General features: G+C 43.7%; 1 protein-coding gene and 1 long non-coding RNA gene across 7 annotated transcripts; one reads left to right on the top strand and one right to left on the bottom strand.

The window, feature by feature from the left end:
- The first annotated feature begins 929 nt into the window (after positions 1 to 929).
- On the top strand, positions 930 to 20,230 carry afg3l1 (AFG3-like AAA ATPase 1). 6 transcript variants are annotated; one of them, XM_011607116.2, is made up of 17 exons: positions 930 to 1,345; positions 2,038 to 2,122; positions 8,365 to 8,411; positions 8,722 to 8,871; positions 8,957 to 9,028; positions 9,185 to 9,309; positions 9,383 to 9,501; positions 9,571 to 9,653; positions 9,941 to 10,078; positions 10,155 to 10,308; positions 10,379 to 10,486; positions 11,099 to 11,224; positions 11,865 to 11,975; positions 12,056 to 12,171; positions 13,213 to 13,413; positions 18,869 to 19,063; positions 19,307 to 20,230. In XM_011607116.2, the coding sequence occupies exons 1-17, from the start codon at positions 1,214 to 1,216 to the stop codon at positions 19,565 to 19,567; spliced, it is 2,223 nt and encodes a 740-aa protein (XP_011605418.2). In that variant the 5' UTR covers positions 930 to 1,213; the 3' UTR covers positions 19,568 to 20,230. The 6 variants fall into 6 exon arrangements, with proteins under 6 accessions (XP_011605418.2, XP_029697292.1, XP_011605416.2 ...); XM_029841432.1 differs by having other exon boundaries at positions 9,398 to 9,653; XM_011607114.2 differs by having other exon boundaries at positions 931 to 1,345; positions 9,383 to 9,653.
- LOC115250976 (uncharacterized) lies at positions 4,985 to 5,594 on the bottom strand. The gene is made up of 3 exons (XR_003889502.1): positions 5,561 to 5,594; positions 5,205 to 5,344; positions 4,985 to 5,116 (listed from the first exon to the last, which is right to left on the bottom strand). It is a non-coding gene; the product is annotated as an uncharacterized lncRNA (long non-coding RNA).
- Positions 20,231 to 20,883: the final 653 nt, after the last annotated feature.

The raw sequence follows: 20,883 nt of genomic DNA, 5'->3' as shown, positions 1-20,883 counted from the left end.
GATGCTGTCTACAAGAAGGCCATGAGCAGACTCTATTTCCTCAGGAGACTCAGGACCTTCAGTGTTTGCAGCAGGATGCTCCACATGTTCTACCAGTCTGTCATGGCTAGCACCATCTTCTTTGCTGCAGTGTGCTGGGGTGCAGGCATTAAAGCAAAGGATGCCAACAGACTTAACAAACTCATTAAAAAGGCAGGGTCTGTTGTTGGCTGTAGACTTGCAAACTTAGACGAGGTGGTGAGGGACAGGATGGTGTTGAAACTATGGACAATCATGGACAATCCCTCCCACCCCCTCCATAACACAGTGGACAGACTGAGAAGCAGCTTCAGCAACAGACTCCTGCAGCCTCGCTGCTCTAAGGAACGGTATAGGAAGTCATTCCTGCCGTCCGCCATCAGACTGTATAATTCATCCAAACCCACTCAATAACAATAACTGTCTAATGTTTATGTTGTAATTTTATTTCTATTTTATTCTATATTTATGTATACAGTATATGCTTATATTATGTATATATTATATTATATTATGTATATATTATATATATGCTTATAATATATGCTGTATATATGCTTATAACGTTCTAATCTTATCTGTATTTATCTTTTCTGTTTCTATACTTTGTATAGGTTGCTACTACAATTCAATTTCCCCACGGGGATGAATAAAGTACATCTTAATCTTCATCTTCAATTATATTCAATTTCCTACATCTCAATTCTCTATCCTTCTTTCCCCCCTTTGAAAAATTACTAGAACTATGTATTTTAATAAAGGTTTGTGCAATCAGCTCTGTCTTTTATTTATCACCCATCAACACAGGGTAACTCCACTCTGTCTCCGCCCAATGTGACGAATTCTGCTGCAGCCAATCATAGAACAGCGTTGCACTCAGGACCCTTAGGTCAACTTTTTTGATGCCTGAATAAAATACATCCAAAACACCAACTAGAAATCGTGAAAATGATCTGGGTTTTGACCAAGCTCATGAATTCACCGTTTTATACACATTTTAACGTTTTTGATATTTCTGGTTAATTTTCATCGGGTAAATGAAGAGAAAGTCTTTCGGGCTTTACGTCATTTTCAGTTGACATCTACTGTCTGAATCAACAGCAGTTGCTGTTACTTAATGTTGGCTGAAAGTTTTATCAGAAGTGTTATCAGTTCTGTACTTTAAAAGCTAAACCTGGTCCGGGGCTGGGGTACAATGTCTCGGTTCCTGAGGCTTTTCTCGGTGGCCACCTGTCCTCTCTGCCGGTCAGCCGGAACCCGGGTTCGTCTCTCTGGGGTGACGGCATGTCGGCTATTCACAGCCGGATCCCACATCCCCGCCATCTCGGTAAGTTCTGTTCTGCCTTTTCTAATCGACCAAGTGTCGTCCATTTAGCAGCGGCTAAGTCACTTCAAACTTGCTCTCCATGTGTGTAGATTTTTCTCAACTGACGGTTCTGCACCTGAGATTGAGCAAGCATTAAAATCGACAGGTGGTGGTTCTACTCCATGTTGAGGCAAAAGCAAACATCCAAGGACACAGTCAAATGATGACATATTGAGGCAGAAGAAAACCTACAAGCAGACAGTCAGAGGATCACATGTTGAGGCAGTCAGCTGACAGCTTTTTAAACTTTACCTTCGTGTATATGTTACTGTTATACGTATTTGGTATTTAAACAGTGTTAATAATGACAACTGAGCCATAAGCCCTGGGACCATTGTGCCCGTTTCACGCTGGCGAAGGGGAGGGCCAGATTCTTCTTTTAACAATAGCGACGCCACGGCACTGATTCGGCCCTTGATGCAGCTTTTTGTTAAAACGTAAACCCAGCTGCTTGATTGAGTCTGCATTTAGGTCAAAGCTGTAAAGTTATAGATGGGTGCTCTTTCCACACACAGAACATGCTGATCAACAGTACATGATGGAATAATTCCTATATGTTCCTGGGCTTTAGTTCAGTTTGTTGTAGGAGGTCAGTGTGTCCATCAGCAGAAACTCTCAAGTTAGATTGAATTATTTCTGGATCTTTCTTTTAGAACTTCTTTCGGACTTCTGTCAATTTTGTGACTGGTCACAGAATCCAGTCAACTCCGTGTAGATTTTACTCCACTGAGCCCAAAGGTAAGAGCATCTAAATTAGCTTGGTTAGCAGACTTGGACTGGAGCTCACATGGAAATAATAATAAAAAACAATTAAAACGAATTGATTTTATTCTTGTATTTGAAACATATATATGCTTTCTGATTTTATTGACATTATTGGGGAAGCTCCTCTAATTGGACTATCAGAAGTTACAATCTTCATATTAAAGAAGCAGCAAATGTCTGCCAGAAAATGTTCCTTCAAGTGAAGTAACAGATGATGTCCATATCAAAGACATTAAAGTTATTGGTCATTTATTTGCATTTGATGCATTCGAAGGTATAAACTACTGAGTGTTTCTTTGGATCTGACTGTTTAAATTTAATTTGATCTTAATGTTTATATTTAATTCCATCTTCTTTTATTCAAGTTTCAAGTCATTGTGGCATTATATAAAAATATGATAAAATTAGAGATGCTGCTCCTAATGTGTCCAAAATAGTTATAAATACAAAAGAACACCCTAGCAAGTTCCTGGTCCACTTCAGCAAATGATTTAATGTGCTAATGAACACTTGCTAATGCCTTAAAATTAGCAACCACGCTAGTCTTAGTTTTATGGACAATGATAGTGCATGTATCAGCACAGTGCCTATTGTGAGGTTGTGGCTGTCTCCTCAGCCTCTACCTTCACTTTACTGCTGCCTGATTCAGGAGAAAAGGGGAGGGTTAGAAGTCAGGCAGGGGAAATGAGACGGACCTCTGGGGGTAGGCAGAGTTGTTCATATTCAATTTTTTTTTGCAGCCTAAACACTTTACAGTATTTAGTAATTAATGTCTGAGCCGTCTCTTATTTTCGTTGTGTCAAATCTGTTGCACACTAAAACATAAACTTAAACCTTGTAGTTTTGGCATTTTCTGACAATTTCTTCCCCAGTAATACAGTGAAAATGAGAGGAAATGCTGGTATATACTTTACAAGATGATATGTTTTGGGTAGCGGCTGAAGGCAGGGACCTTGGCGGTCTGATCCCCGGCCGCATAAACTGGCTCTAGGGACATGGAATGTCACTTCTTGAGAAGTTCCGACTAGATATAGTTGGCCTCACCTCGACGCACAGCAAGGGCTCTGGAACCAGTCTTCTCGAGAGGGGTTGGACTCTCTACCACTCTGGAGTTGCCGATGGTGAGAGGCGACGGGCAGGGGTGGCAATTCTTGTTGCTCCCCAGCTCAGTGCCTGTATATTGGAGTTTACCCGGTGGATGAGAGGGTAGCCTCTAGTGATGGGACGATGATACCTCAAGGAGTGTATTGACACACTACACAAACTGTGTCGGCACTGTATTGATACTGTGTTGGTCACCCAATAATGACCCCTGCAGTAGTTATAAAATCATTGCAGGTAAAGAAATTCCTTGTTTGTGTAAATGCTAAACTGAGTTGGTATGTAAAATATAGCAAATTTGAGTTACAAGTCAGAGTTACAATTTTTAACTTATGTACACATTTTTGTTAACTGTTACGTCATATGAAATAAAAGATAAAAAAAGTGATTAGTTTATGAATTTTTATTGAGGAACAAAAGTTTTTGGAGTGTCTTTGCTCCAAGGCGATTTCTCCTCTTAGACACCAGCTCCCCAGCCTTAGAAAATACTCTTTCACACGGTACAGATGACGATGGTGAGCAGAGAGTTTTAAGTGCAAGTTGATGCAGATGTGAATATGTTTTCTGGTTCCGTTTCCAATATTGTAAAGGGTCTTGGTTTCTAGGTGTGTTTCCTTCTGCCAGGTAGCGTTGGACTTCAATTATGGAGTCAGCTGTTGCGTTAGAGGTCTTCTGGGTCTCTGCAACCTCCATATCAAGTGTTTTCCAGAGATTGTCCCCTAAAAAATAGTTAATCATTAGTTTATTATCACATGACAAAGTGCCACAGAAATATCCGAATAAACACAAAGAAATGTGTTTTCATACCTGAACTGGGTTCTGACCCATGTGAAGAGCTAGGCTCTGCTTCTGTTGGGTCAGGCTCTTGGCTCCTCATTTCTTCCGCACACTCTGACTTCAGTCTCTTCACCGCTTCACTTGCCTTTTGTTGACTAACAAATTCAATTGTTTTGAATCTGGGATCTAACAGTGTTGCCAGTGTCATGTGATTCCATGCTGCAAATAGCGTCAATTAGCCACTTTCTCAGGTTTTCAGCCAGTTGTTGAGCAGCTGTTTTTGTCACTGTTGTGGCCTGACGTTGAAGCTCAATGTAGATCATTCTCATCAAGGGAATGACCTTCGACCCAGAAACCCTTTTTTCCTCAGACAGTTCTCTTGTGGCTTGGTCAAAAGGAGCAAGAACCCTGAGCATCTCTTCAATGATTTGACATTCTTCTGGAGTCAGTGGAGTGATGTCAGTTTTTAATGAGGCCAGTGACACCCAGACTGCCTCCTTCTGCTCAGTCATTCTTTCAAACATTTGGTAGGTACTGTTCCATCGTGTTGGCACCTCGTTTATTAATTTATGGACCGGTGTTCCCAGCTGTTGCTGTATTTGAGTGAGCTTCTCTTTAGCAGTCACGCTTGATCGAAAGTATATCACAATGTGTTGTGTTTTGTTGCGTATTTCTGTTATTGTTAGGATTTAATCACATTATTTTCTCACAATTAAATTCATTAAATGGGCTATACAAATGGTATGCCGTATTTGCAGCATTCGAGCACATGAAGTCATGTTTACTGCTGTATCAGTGACAAGACACCTGACCTTTCCCGCTATGCCCCACTCCTCCATGAGGCTCCTTTTAACTGTGGCAATGTTTTCTGCAGTGTGTTTCTGAGGAAAATGCTGCACTCCCAAGACTGATGAATGGAGTTCATGGCTTTCTTTGTCCACATAGTGGCCAGTAACGGCTAGATATGCCTCCATATTCATAGACGTCCACATATCAGCTGTTAAAGTAACAGCAACGGCGCTCTGGAGGTCCTTTTTTGTTTTCTCCTTTTTCCTCCTCATATCTCTGGCTCACCAAGTCCTTGATGGTCTGGAAAATAACCATACAAATACTGTTACACCAATAACATATAGTTATATAGTTAGTACAAAAATATAATAACATTTCTTAAACATACCTTTCTGCTTGGTAGAGCATACAAGGGTATAATAAGCTTCAGGAGCTCCCTGAATCCCTCATTTTCAACAAAGCTGAGTGGCTTACAGTCTTTGATGATTATGTTGACCACTGCCTCATCCACTGCTTGCTTGTTGGGAACTGCAAGCCAAAAGGAAATATTTTGTCAAAAGCTTAATAAAATGACTGTAATTTTTACAAAAAATATCAAATAGACATAGGGCGACATGGTGGTGCGGTGGTTAGCACTGTCGCCTCACAGCAAGAGGGCTGGAGGTTCCATACCAGGCCTGGGGCCTGTCTGTTTGCATGCATGTTTTTTTTTAATCACAATTTCTATAGAGAATTTCAACATACCTGGGGTACTCTCACGAGTATCTGCCAATTCTTCATTGCCATGCCGAGCTCTATAATGCCTCAGCATTGATGAAGTGCTCTTATTGATGTAAGATAGCTCTGTGGAGCAGAGCCGACACTTCACCTACAATAACATAAAAAGTTAATTTATCTGAAAACAATTCAAACCTCTTACCAGAACAGAGTAAAAACTCAGGTGGTGCATTGCATTCACTTGTTAAAAAAATAGACACCCTATCTCATGATTTCGAGATCAGGATCTCGTAATTACGAGATAAAATGAATAAAGCAACTGTAAGGCTCTTTACCTGACTATCATGTATCACAGGTCATTCACTTGATAAACTGATAAAGTGAGTGCAATGCGCCACCGTAAAAAATAGTATATAACAGTAAACAATGCTCAAAGGAGAAAAAGATTTACCCTTTTTGGAGTCCTTAGAGGGAGTGCTGGAGAGTGCTCCTTCTGGGGGCTCCCTCGTCCACCTGGGTGACCTCAATGCTCACGTTGGCAATGACAGTATGACCTGGAGAGGTGTGATTGGGAAGAACGGCCCCCCTGATCTGAACCCGAGTGGTGTTTTGTTATTGGACTTCTGTGCTCGTCTCAGATTGTCCATGTAAACTATTATTTGTATGTTGTGAACTATGGCCAACTATTGAGTTTATTTAATATGGTTTTGTTAGAAATAGGTAATGACATGTATGACTTCCGATATGAATGATTTTTGGTTCCTGGGGGAGTGTTCCCTCCGGACTGGATTTTGGGGAGGGAACCCAGGGGAAAAGTATTAAGAGAGACTCGCGGAGTCGCCTTGTAAGTTGCCTCACTGGTTAAGAAATAAAGAAGTCATTTGTCCTTGTAACCTGTCTTCCTTTGTACCCACGAGCCGACGGAAAGGAACGGACATAAGTTCAGGTTACATCCATAACAAACACCTTGTTCAGGCATAAAGGTGTCCACATGTGCACTTGGCACCAGGACGCCTTTGACCATGTCTCGGGGGAGGTGGGGGACATTGAGTCCGAGTGGACCATGTTCCGTGCCTCCATTATTGAGGCGGCTGACCGGTGCTGTGGCCGCAAGGTGGTTGGTGCCTGTCGTGGCGGCAATGCCCGAACCCGCTGGTGGACAACAGCAGTGAGGGATGCCGTCAGGCTGAAGGAGTCGTTTCGGGCCATACTGGCCTGTGGGACTCCTGAGGCAGCAGATAGGTACCGGCAGGCCAAGCGGAGTGCAGCTACGGCTGTTGCCGAGGCAAAGACCCAGGAATGGGAAGAGTTCGAGAACGACTTTCGGACGGCCTCGAAAAGGTTCTGGACCACCATCAGACGTCTGAGGAGGGGGAAGCAGTGCACTGTCAACACTCTGTATAGGGATGTTGGTGTGCTGCTGACCTCAACTCGGGATGCCTTTCGGCTCAGCTCTCAATTTACCGGTCGATCTTCGTTCCTACACTCACCTATGGTCATGAGCTTTGGGTAATGACCGAAAGAACAAGATCACGGATACAAGCGGCCGAAATGAGCTTCCTCCGTAGGGTGGCTGGGCTCTCCCTTAGAGATAGGGTGAGAAGCTCTGCCATCCGGGAGGAGCTCGGAGTAGAGCCGCTGCTCCTCTGCGTTGAAAGGAGCCAGATGAGGTGGCTTGGGCATCTAGTTAGGATGCCCCCTGGATGCCTCCCTAATGAAGTGTTCAGGGCATGTCCCTCTGGTAGGAGACCCCCGGGAAGACCCAGGACACGTTGGAGAGACTATGTCTCTCGACTGGTCTGGGAACACCTGGGGATCCCTCCAGATGAGCTGGAAGAAGTAGCTGGGGAGAGGGAAGTCTGGGCTTCTCTTCTTAGGCTGCTGCCCCCGAGACCCGACCTCGGATAAGCGGTAGAGGATGGATGGATGGATGGATGTACAGTGAGGCCAAATATTTCTGCTTGCACCCTTCAAATTTTAAATTAGGGGCCACTCTCTAGAGGCCTGTGTGTGACGACAGTGGGGTGTGAGCAGCTAATGGTCCTTTTAGCTGTCTGAGCTGCTGCAGTCATGTCTTTTCTACTGCTGTACTGCTACTACCACACCGTAATTTTTTTTGTTGACACTTTCAATGGCTGAGCCCTGAAAAGTCACAAGTTCTTCATCACCAGCTCCATTAAGCCACAGTGGCTTTGGATCCACTCTAAACCTCATCTCCCGTTTTTATGAGCTCAATCACAACCGCGTCATAGGCACACTCAATGATGGTGCTTGCCAGATGGACTGTAGTACAGTCATTGGTATAAGGTACTTGGCACACAATCCTGTGGAACACCCGTGCTGAGTGAGGTGGAAGGGGAAAGGCATGTAACACAATCTGTGCGCAGTGGTTGGGTTGGTGAGGAAGTCGCTAATCCATATGTGGAGGGAAGATGGAAGACCAAGATGAAGTAGGTGTCTGGGAGGAAGGTGTTGATGAAGAGAAACCTCATGGATGTGTTCTCTTGCTGTGACTCAGTGCCTCATGGGTTGACATGGATTATTTGGGGTCAAAGTGTTGGGAGACAGGCATGATGTCAGAGGCCAGTCTCTCAAACGATTTAATAATGACTGATGTTACAGCTACTGCAGGTAACGCAGATCGTAGTGCCTGAGCAGAGAGCATGTAGTTGCAGCTCCAGCACACATGGCTCATTTATACTTTATTTTCTATTAGGTTTGCTCTCACTTTCCTTATTTTGATAACAGTGAGCTGCTGTCATGATGCAATTGCCCCACTGTAGGATCAAACAAAGTTGATTTTATCTTTAACATTCATCTGTTACTTTTAGATGGAGGTGGAGGTGGAGGAAAAGACTGGCGGAGTCGTCTGCAAAAGGTTTTTTTGTGTGTTTGCGTCTGAATGTGCGGGTGCAAGAGTCAACAAGAGTTTTTGATTTAGGGGGATTGGATTAAAGGAGGGGACATGCTTCACATTTTACTAACAAAAAATTTAAACACAAGGCATACTTTTTCCTTCACACCCCACTCACACAGTGGTTTTGAGTTGGTCTGTCACAAATGAAATCAACCTCTATACGTTTAGGGTTGTGCTGTGCTGTGATGTGAAAAAGCTGAAGGGTGTAAACAGCTCACCGCTGTCGCTATGAAGAGAGCTCTTGTTGTCAGCTCTGTCTGCTGTCTCTCAGGGTGACGTCCCTTGGGACGAGAAGGATTTCCGGTACCTGCTGGTGACAGCGGCTGGACTCACTTCAGTCCTTCTCTATTTCTACTTCAGAGATAACAGCATAGAAATCAGCTGGAAGGACTTTGTCCATAACTATGTCAGCAGAGGAGTGGTAAGCGGCACTGGCCTGGTGAAACCCATCAAGCCCGTGGAGTCAAAACCACATTGTAAATGCAAATGTCTGTCTGCCCATCCAGGTGGAAAGGTTAGAAGTCATAAACAAACAGTATGTGAGAGTCATTCTACAGCCGGGCGCCGACACTGATGTGGTGAGAACTAAAGATTAGGTCTAGTAAACATAGTAAAGTAAGTTAAATAAAAACCTGGTTTCAGCTGAGCACTTACTGCTGAGAATGAGGCCACAGTTGTTCAGACTCTCCTGTCCTTTAATGTCACCTTTCATTCTATATTTGACTGTCCGGCAGAATTATGTCTGGTTCAACATTGGCAGTGTGGACATATTTGAGAGAAACCTGGAGATGGCCCATGCTGAGCTCGGCCTGGAGCCGTCGGATCGTCCTGCTGTGGTCTACAGCACCGAGAGTGATGGGTAGGTTTCACAGGAACTATTCAAACGTGTGGGTAGAAGATGTTTGACCAACTGCTAATCCTTGAATTCTCAGCTCCTTTTTCCTCAGCATGATACCCACCCTGCTTCTCATCGGCTTCCTGCTGTTCACACTGCGGCGAGGACCAATGGGAGGAGGCGTTGGCGGTGGAAGGGGAGGACCCTTTAACCTGAGTGAGTCAACGGCAAAAATGATGAAGGACAAAATTGATGTGAAGTTTAAAGATGTGGCCGGGTGTGAAGAAGCCAAGCTGGAGATCCTGGAGTTTGTCAACTTCCTGAAGAACCCACAGCAGTACCAGAACCTTGGAGCCAAGATTCCCAAGGTGAAATTCTGATACCTGATCAGTCAGCTGTTGAGTGTTACTTCATTGTTCCTAATGTCACAGTCTAGGTAATTTGACACGTTCTGGATCAAACTAATCTAAGCAGGAATGAGATCAGTAACAACCCAAACAGTAGACGTGTTTTAGGGATAAATCATCACAAAAACCTCATACCAAACTGGAGAGACATGCAACACGAACATGTAAAAATCTAATCTTTGCTTGTCCAGAATAGAGCATCATAAATCAACGCACGCCTTCGTTCTTTTCCTCTATCTCTCTTTCAGGGTGCCGTGCTTTCTGGCCCTCCAGGAACTGGGAAGACTCTGCTTGCTAAAGCCACAGCTGGAGAGGCCAACGTTCCATTCATCTCCATCAATGGTTCGGAGTTCTTGGAGATGTTTGTGGGCGTCGGCCCGGCCAGAGTGAGTTTCTGGGCAACTGCAGTTCTGATGATGTTTCTGTTGTCTGCTTTTGTTTCACGCTGGCATTTCTCCAAAGGTGAGAGACATGTTCTCCATGGCGAGGAAGAACGCCCCCTGCATCCTCTTCATTGATGAGGTCGATGCTGTTGGGAGGAAGAGGGGAGGAGGAAACTTTGGAGGTCAGAGTGAACAGGAGAACACACTGAATCAGCTGCTGGTGGAGATGGACGGTCAGAACCCTTTTCAGGATTGAAATGTGACTTTGATATACTGTAACCCTAATAATGATTTCTTCTACAGGGTTTAACACAGCCACCAATGTGGTTGTTCTGGCTGGAACCAACAGACCTGACATCCTGGATCCGGCTCTGATGAGACCAGGTCGCTTTGACAGACAAATATACATCGGTACAGTAGTCGTTTTTAATCAACTACTCCCAGAAGAGCAAGAAGAGTAACAACCATGACAACAGTAATACCCACAACATTAACAACCACAACAACAACAGTAATACCCACAACATTAAAAACTGTAGCAACAACATTAATACCTACAACATTAAAAACCACAACAACAAGAGTAATACCGTCAGTCAGTCAGTCTTTATTTATATAGCATCTTTTACAGTCTAGTTTCTAGGTGCTTTACAGTGCCTGACCCCCAACAAGCAACAGTGGCAAGGAAAAACTCCCCTTTAACAGGAAGAAACCTTGAGCAGGACCAGGCTCATGTAGGGGGACCTTCCTGCTGATGGCTGGCTGGGTAGAGAACATTAAAAACCATAACAACAGCAATAATTATACCCACTACATTAACAACCATAACAACAATAGTAATACCCACAACAACAACAGCAGCAGCCTTAACAACAGTAAAAACCATAACAACAACAGTAACAGCCTCAACAACAGTAAAAACCATAACATCTACAACAATGGTAACAAACATAACAAACATCAGTAACACCAATAACAATACAAACAACACTAACTGCAAGCTCTTTTTGCGGGGGTTCCCAGGTCCACCGGATATTAAAGGTCGCGCTTCAATCTTTAAAGTTCACCTACGGGTGCTCAAACTGGATCCCAGCATGGACAAAGATGCTCTGGCCAGGAAAATGGCTGCTGCCACTCCAGGATTCACTGGTATGTGATGTTCGTTTTGACCCAGACTAGCAACAGATTTTACTTGCATCTGACTGTAAAATGCTACATCCATTGATACATATAAAGCTGCAATATCCTATAAAAGCATTCCACAGACATGCCTCAGTGTAGATGATCATTAGCTGGAGTTACTCTCTACCTACCTTCAAAAAGCTCTTGAAGACACAGCTCTTCTGAGAGCACCTGTTCTCCTAACAGCACTTATCTTTGGCCTTCTCTCTCATCTCTCCTCTCTCCTTCTATCATTTTTTTATCCCTCTTCCTTCCCTCTCCACAGCTCTGCTCTGGTAGTTGGTAGTGTTCCAGGTAGTTTAGAACTGTAAAGCTAGTCAGTTATTCACATTGGTCTCACTATGTAATCATAGTAGCACAAATGTAAGCAGTGGGATCAAGAGGATGGGTGATGAGTTACTTTGGGGCAGCAGTAGTGTTTCCATGGACACATTCATCAATAAATTGGAGGAGCTCCTTTAGTCAAAGGAATTCAGTCATGGTCAGGAAATCGATTAAATTGTTGCAGAAATGTCAAAACTGACTTTTTTGAGTTGATTTCACAGCTGATCAGTAATCGTGACTTTACCCAAATGTTAATCTAAGCTTTTAAAATCATTTTACTTAGGAGCTGACATTGCTAACGTCTGTAACGAGGCAGCACTCATTGCTGCAAGACACCTAAATGCATCTGTGAGTGCCAAACACTTCGAACAGGCCATTGAACGTGTCATCGGAGGTCTGTTATATCATAAATTGTTCTGGTTATTTTCACCTGTGTCATCTAGATCTGACTTTTTTTCCCCTATTGGGTTTCAGGTCTGGAGAAGAAGACCCAAGTCTTGCATCTCACAGAGAAAACGACTGTAGCATATCACGAGGCTGGTCATGCAGTTGTGGGCTGGTTCTTGCAGCATGCCGACCCACTACTTAAGGTCTGACTTCAATCAATCAATCGAGCGATCGATCGTGTCTGTTACAATCAAAATTGTTTCTAAGCACTTTACAGAATCCCAGGGCCTGACCCCCAACAAGAACAGTGGCAAGGAAAAACTCCCTGTTAACAGGAAGAAACCTTGAGCAGCACCAGGCTGATTTAGGGGGATCCTCCTGCTGATGGCCGGCTGGGTAGAGAGGGAGGAGAAGGGGAGGACAGGTAGAGGAGAGAATAGGCAGAGATCATGGAAATACATTAATTATAACAAACTGCTGGTATAGAGTTGAGTGGGTCAGCGGGATCAGAGGTCAGTAGGTCAGCATATAGCTATTAAGGCGGCGATACCTGTAGAATCTACAGGTATCCCAGAAAATTAGCAGGACGACGCGGCTCGCCTACAATATGAAAGGCATCACAGGGAGTCCTGTTAAATTAGCCCATGATGTTGACGTTCCTGCCTGTCCTGTTGTGATTGAGCCACTGGACATTCTGTCAACAGAGACTGGTCTCATCTCAGAGACTTTAGCTGCTAAAGTCTCTGAGAGAGGGGGAGAGAAGCAGAAAAACTACACAAGAAATAACATCATCAATGATCTACTCGGAGAGTGGAGGAGAGAATGCTGTGAATGGGTGACAGAGGCCTGTCAGGTGATCATGTTTATGGACCCTGGCAGCCTCGGCAGCATAACTAAGATGTTAACCCTAATAATTAGACGACCCTCTAAATATGATAATTAGTCGGTCTAGCATAATAACTGGAACCACAGAATTACTGACAATAAGCATTTTCAAAGAGAAAAGTCTTAAGTCTAATCTTAAAAGTAGAGATAGAGTCAGCCTCCCGTACCTGGACAGGGAGCTTGTTCCACAGCAGGGGGGACTGATAGCTAAATGCTCAGCCCCCATTCTACCTTTAGAGACTTGGAACCACAAGTAAACCAGCATTCTGAGAGTGTCATGTCATTCTGTCTGTTCTGATTTGTGGCTGCTCAGCTCTAAGTGTGTGTGTGTGTATGTGTGTGTGTGTGTGTGTGTTCAGGTGTCTATCATCCCACGGGGGAAGGGTCTTGGTTACGCTCAGTACCTGCCCAGAGAGCAGTACCTTTACAGTCGGGAGCAGCTGTTCGACAGGATGTGCATGATGTTGGGGGGCCGTGTGGCCGAACAGCTCTTCTTCCACAGGATCACAACTGGAGCTCAGGATGACCTGAAGAAGGTGACACAGTCTGCGTATGCTCAGGTAGACCACTCGCACACAGCAGAACTTTAGTCATCCTGGTCAACTCTGTTGTTGAAGGTGCCGTAGTCTCATTGAAAATCACGCTTGATTCTGTTACCCCCCTGAAAAAGAAAATAGTAAATCAGAGGAGGTGCTCCACCTGGTATAATTCACACATTAGGACCCTCAAGCAGAAAGTGCGAAGACTAGAAAGGAAGTGGTATTCTTGTAAAATAGATAGCTACCATTTAGCCTGGAAAAACTGTCTGGCAGTTCACAAAAAGGCCCCCTGTAAGGCTAGAACAGCTTATTTTTCTTTAATTGAGGAAAATAAGAACAACCCCAGGTTTCTTTTTAGCACTGTGGCCAAATTGACCAAGAGTCACAGAGTTTTAGATCGACATATTCCTTCTTCCCTTAGTGGTGAAGACTTCATGAGCTTCTTCACTGATAAAGTTCTAGCTTAGAGAAAAAGCTAACCAGGCCATCCCAACAACTGGACCATCACCAGATGTGCTGACTGTGGGAACATACAGGTTCTCCAACAAGCCCTTAAACTCCTTCAGCCCTATATATTTTTCTGAGGCGTCATCGCTAATTTATAAATCCAAGACCACCACGTGTCTTTTAGATCCCATCCCAACACACCTGTTGGTGGATGTTTTACCAATGATAGGCAGATATATCCTGGACCAGATCAATTGTTCTTTAGTGATCATCAGAGCACAGAAACACATACAAAAATACACTATTTATACATGCCGCCAGGCGAGTGGGTCAGCGGGGCCGGAGGTCATCATGCACCTCCGAAGGCGGCGATACCTGTAAATGAGTACAGAAGTGGTGGGGGGGGGGAGCAGAAAAACTACACAAGAATCAGCATAACTAGTCTGCTTGATGAGGAGGAGGAGGAAAGGAGAGGAGAGGAGAGGAGAGGAAGCCATGACCTAGTGGGGGGGTGACAGAGGCCTGTCAGGTGATCATGTTTCCGGACCCCAGCAGCCTTGGCCTATAACAGCATAGCTAAGATGTTAACCTAATGATTTGACGACCCCCTAAGTATGATAATTTATCTGTCTATAATAGTAACTAGAACTACAGAATTAGTAACAATAAGCTAGAATTAGTAACAATAAGCTCATCAACATCAGTGCTGCTTTTGATACAGTTGATCACAGCATCCTGTTACAGAGACTGGAACATATGATTGGGATTAAAGGGACAGAACTAGACTGGTTTCGATCGTATGTATCTGATAGATACCAGTTTGCTCATGTCCATGGCGTTCCCTCTTCATACAGCAGGGTTAGCCATGGAGTTCCACAAGATTCTGTACTTGGACCAATCCTTTTCATGCTTCCCTTAGGAAACATTATTCGGCAGCATGGAATAAATTTTCATTTTTATGCTGATGACACTCAGCTTTATTTATCCATGAAACCAGAGGAGACAGAGAAGGTAGTGAAGCTTCAGACCTGTCTTAAAGACATAAAGTCTTGGATGTCTTCAAATTTCCTCCTCCTTATCTCAGGAAAAACTGAGGTCATGGTGTTTGGTCCTGAACCTCTCAGGGATAGATTAGATCACATGAGCACTCTCAATGGTATCTCCTTAGCATCTACCGTATTTTCACGACTATAAGGCGCACCTAAAACACTGAGATTTTCTCAAAAATCGACGGTGTGCCTTATAATATGGTGCGCCTTGTGTGTGGACTGAGTTCCAAAATCTGTGTCGCGGAATTTTTAGCTGTTTGGAGAAGAAAACGATTAATCTAAATTACTGCGTAGGAGATGGTTTTAATCCAGTCAGTCGGTCAGGATACACAGACGGAAGCATGCGGAGAGATCTCTTTTAAGTGTTCACAGTTCTAATCTTATATAGCCAAAGGCCTGCCTCTGAGGCGCGGACACAGGACGTCTTCACAGCATGTGTGTGCTGCATGCACAGGACACAGGACGTCAACACAGTAGGTGCGCGCTGCATGCACCACAAGAGTTTGGTGCCTTCACAGCATGTGTTCTGGCTGGCGCAAGATGTTGAATGACTGAGAACGTCCCCCCCTCAGTCGTTTGACCTTGGTCTTCTTTGAACCTCCTTTGTTTCCTTGTAAATGAATGAGGAACCAAACGGACTTCATCTGCTCTCCTAAATTTACATTTCAACCCTTCCTCCTGCACTCAATTTACATTTCACAATCAAATTCCATTTCAATTCCTTCCTTTTGCACTCAATTTACATTTCACAATCAAATTCCATTTCATCTGCTGTGTGCCTTTGGTAGGTGCACTACGGTAAACGCTCCGCCAATCGATTAGCGGCACACCTACGCATAAGGATCCCCTAAAATGGCGCCGCGTATGATTGAGGCTTACTTTAAACTGCAGGCCATTGAATATGCGGCTGAAAATGGCAATCGAGCAATCTTGGTGTTTTCGCTTTATGAAGAGGCGGCATCTCTCCATACGTGCGAGGACAACTGTTGCGCAGCGGCTGCCAGCGGATTACCAGAAGAGGGTGGCCATCTTCCGCACCTACTGCCGCGACAAGATTATCGCGCCCAGCCACATCACCAACATGGATGAGATCCCTCTGACTTTTAACATCCCTTTGACCCACAAAGTGGAGAAAAAGGGACCAGCACGGTGGCGATACGCACAACGGGGCACGAGAAGTCGTCGTTCACCGTGGTTCTCGGCTACCACGGAAACGGACAGAGCGCTGGATGACGGAAGGCGAACACTACTTCACAAAGACTATGAGGCAGTGGCGGGCAAGTTATGCCACCATATGCAGGTGGATTGTAGACGCATGGGCTATGATACCGTCTTCGTGTATTGTAAGAGCTTTCACAAAATCAACGCTGAACCGTAACCGGTCGGTGAGTCCGATTCAGATGATTAAGAAGAGGAATTCGGGATGTTGGACATTGAAATAGCGCAGCTGTTTAATTCAGATACAGAAGATGAAAACTTTGGTTTTGTGGCGGAAGAATGAATATTTTGTTCAATAAATGTGTCGAAACTTACTGTTTTACTTCTGTCATTTTTTACTATATGTTTTAGCATGCGCCTAATAATACGGTGCGCCTTGTGTATGTTTTAAATACAGAAATAGCACCCATAACTGAGACTGCGCCTTTTAATACAGTGCGCCTTATGGTCGTGAAAATACGGTAGTCTCTCTGTGAGGAATCTAGGAATAACTTTTGACCAAAACCTCTCCTTCAACTCGCACATTAAAACAGTCTCTAAAAGTGCCTTTTTTTCACTTCAGCAACATCACAAAGATCAGGAAACTACTGACGCGGCATGATGCTGAAAAGTTAGTCCATGCATTTGTTACTTCCAGGCTGGACTATTGTAATTCTTTATTATCAGGGTGTTCAAACAACTCCTTAAGAAGCCTCCAGCTGATCTAAAATGCTGCAGCCAGAGTTCTCACAGGTATTGACAAAAGAGATCACATAACTCCTGTACTGGCGTCTCTTCATTGGCTGCTCATTAAATTTAGAATAATTTTTAAAACCCTTCTTTTGACCTACAAGGTCCTCAGAGGCCTAGCTCAATCCTACCTGGAGAAGCTAGTGACACCTTACCAGCCCAATAGACTGCTCCCCTCTCAGAATGCTGGTCTACTTGTGGTTCCCAGAGTCTCTAGGAGTGGAATGGGGGGCCGAGCATTTAGCTACCAGCCCCCCCTGCTGTGGAACCAGTTCCCTGTCCAGGTACGGGAGGCTGACTCCATCTCTACTTTTAAGATCAGACTTAAAACCTACCTTTTTGAAAAAGCTTATTGTTACTAATTCCAGTTACTATCATAGACAGACAAATTATCATACTTAGGGGGTCATCTAATCATTAGGTTAACATCTTAGCTATGCTGTTATAGGCCTCTATCACCCCACTGGGTCATGGTTTCCTCTCCTCTCCTCTCCTCTCCTCTCCTCTCCTCTCCTCTACCTGTCCTACCCCCTCTCCTCTCTCTCTACCCAGCTGGCCATCAACAGGAGGGTCCCCCTACATGAGCCTGGTCCTGCTCAAGGTTTCTTCCTGTTAAAGGGGAGTTTTTCCTTGCCACTGTTGCTTGTCTGGGGTTAGGCCCTGGGATTCTGGAAAGCACCTTGAAACTATTTTGATTGTAAAAGACGCTATATAAATAAAATTGATTTAATTTGATTTGAGGTTAACATCTTAGTTATGCTGCTATAGGCCGAAGCTCCAGAAACATGATGACCTGATTATTAGACGCATAATCTAATTTCAGAAAGAAAATCAATTTTGTACTTATACAAGCCGCATCGGATTTTAAGCCGCAGGTATCCCACGTAGTAATATGAAAAATTAGATCGAAAACATTCAGTACGGTATATGTTTTTATTACCGTAAGAGACGAGTTACTGACGAGTGACAAACAGACAGGTAAGAAACAACAGCCACTCTTTTCACTTGTATGTTCATACAGAGACCTTAAATCCAATTTTCATCACGTCAGGATTTTTTAACTTTTCTTTTAATTTAATCCGCTTATCCAAGGTAGTTTTCTATGTCAACTGGACTGGGTTTCTTCTCTTGAAGACATTTCGCCTTCTATCCAGAAGGCTTCTTCAGTTCTGAAATCGCTGGGGAGAGAGCTTGAAAATATATAGCCCCTGTGGACCATCTGCATGCTAATGATCTGAACTGAAGAAGCCTTCTGGATAGAAGGCGAAATGTCTTCAAGAGAAGAAACCCAGTCCAGTTGACATAGAAAACTACCTTGGATACAATGACCTGGATGATTGAGAATCTACACAGACATCTTAATCCCCTTAGCAACATAAACAAATATTTTTTTAACAGTGTCTGTAATGCATCTATCTTGAAATATACGTTTGTATCAGCTACACACAAATTACGTTGTTTATGCTTTTTTACTCAAACAATGAACAATCTAAAACTCCCCGATGGCCCACCTCTATAATCTTCTATTTTCATCGCGGTGGCGATTGCTTTTGCCTTTAGTCTGATTTGTACAGCGGAAACACCGCGGCCGCCTGCGTTGACCCAGTCTTCCAGAAAGTTTTCATGCTTGGGCCACCTGCGATGTTTACGTCTAAAAGCTTTAGTCGTCTTTTTGCTTTGGATCAGTTCTTCAGACGGGCGTCTCCACCTTCTCGCAATTGATTACCGTAATGTATGCCAAGATTACGCGCGGCAGCTCGATTTCCTTGTTCAACCACCAGAGTGATCGCTTTTAACTTAAAAGTCGCATCATATGCTTTTCTTCTAGTATTTTCCATGTTGATGAGGGTTAGTAAAATTGACTGATTCACAATAGTTGTGATAGTGCGCCACGAAAAAAAACATAAATAAGCCACACTGTAGAATAAGCCGCAGTGTTTAAAGTGTAGGAAAAAAGTAGAGGCTTTATTATGGTAGTGCGATCTGTTGTTTGATGAAGATGAAGTTGGGAGAATACAACCTTTGTCCACCAGGTGGTGCAGTTTGGGATGAGCGAGAAGGTGGGGCAGGTGTCGTTCGACCTGCCCCGGCAGGGTGAGATGGTAATGGAGAAGCCGTACAGTGAGACCACAGCAGAGCTGATTGATGAGGAAGTGCGGGAGCTGGTGGACCGAGCATATGGCAAAACCATGCAGCTGATAGAGGAAAAGAGAGACTTGGTGGAGAAGGTAAGACCTACCTGTTGGAGGTCCGACCCTCGGGTTTCTACTGGATGACAGTACAGACCTACACACACACACACCTACTCCATAAACAGAACCTTTCACTCACACCCTTGTTACCGCTACACTTGTAAATGTTACACTTGTAAAAGAATTTGGATTCACTCCTCAAAAAGATGAGACAAGATTGTTTCCATGTGCGCTGCTGCTCCAGCAGCTGTTCCCTGAATAAAAACTTCTGTCTTTCAGGTGGGGACGCGCCTCTTAGAGAAGGAAGTTCTGGACAAGATGGACATGGTCGAGCTTCTGGGTCCACGACCTTTTGAGGAGAAGTCGACATATGAGGAATTTGTGGAAGGGACGGGGAGCTTTGAAGAGGACACCAGCCTGCCAGAGGGTCTCCAACACTGGAATCAGGAGCGTAAAGGCGACACTGACTCGGCACAAATGTCAGAACTTGTTGAGCCTCAGATCAGAGTGACAAGATATAAGAGTGACCAGCTGGGCTGAGCTGGATGAACCCACTTGCAGATGGTTTTCACAGAAACACACAGTTTTTCTGTTGGGTGGAGAAAATTGACTTTCAGGTTTTTATTTATCAAAATGGAAGTGGTTTTCTGGAGAACTGTTGTGTTTTTGAAGAAGTTTCTCTGGGCCTTAAACAGAAAACAACACACAGGTTCTTCTCAATAATGCACATTTTTGCTGTGGAGAATCAGAATGCTATAAAGAACTTTTGTTCCTGACTCGCATCAACATTCCCAACTTTCCTGAACTTTTATGGTTTGAGATTTGAATTTCCAACATTTCTGACCGGTGTCACCAGTCTGACCATCAGTCTAGCTGGGTGTGTTCTGTACTGCTGAAGAGGTCTGGGTTGGACCACCGTTCCAACTGCAGTAGCTCCCCCCACACGATTCTCACCTTTCTTTAATTCTCTAATAAAAATTCCAGAACCCAAAAATATTTTTACCAACTGATTCCATTTTTTGCAATATTTAATTTATCCATGTAAACACTCACCTAGAACCATCAAAACCATTTCTATTGCTGCTTTCACACAAGGTCATCCAACTGGAACTTTACTGGTGTCGCTTTGGCTTACTGGAGTAACTGAAGATAATGATAAAGATGATAATGAGTAGTTTTGAATAAAAGTGTCTCTCACCATTAGACATGTGTGGATTTGTTTGAAATGATTTTATAATATTCATTAGCTAAATTATTTTAAAGAAGTTTTTAGGCCCAAAAGTTTGCTGCTTTTTTTTTTTTTCTTTCGGCTTGTGTAGCCTGAACCTGTCCAGTATTCAGAATGCCCCGCCCCCTTTTTTGCATTTGACATGTGCTCTATAAAACGTGTTAAACATAATTGCCTTTATATTGTGTCATATCACCTAAACCTGACGTCATTTGAGGTCAATCAGAGCATGGGAAATGGACCACAACCATGTTGGCTGATCATCTAGTAGCTGATCTTACTTCATTTTAAAGCTGACCCGTGGAAATTTAACCTTTATTTCGGTAATTCAGGTATTTTAGTGTTTCTTTACCGCCACCTGTTGTGGCCGTTGTATATCTCAAATAAATCCACATGAAATTTGCCTTTTGCATCTCTGTCCTGCTGGCCTAAAAAAACTCGCAAACAACAATCCGATACACATTTACTCTAGTTGATGAACTCTGTCATCTAGGTAGGAGATTCGGCTGCAATGTGACAAAAACCTGAAGAAAAAGATTCCGGAACATAACTATTAAAAGGAATCTCAAGTGCTGGCTGTTGAAGTTAGCAGCTGGTAATTGGTTTTAGCAACTGGATTATGTTGATC

This window comes from Takifugu rubripes, chromosome 9, assembly GCF_901000725.2.
Source record: "Takifugu rubripes chromosome 9, fTakRub1.2, whole genome shotgun sequence".
Classification (NCBI taxonomy): Eukaryota; Metazoa; Chordata; class Actinopteri; order Tetraodontiformes; family Tetraodontidae; genus Takifugu; species Takifugu rubripes.
This window is presented reverse-complemented; position numbering and strand designations above follow the sequence as displayed.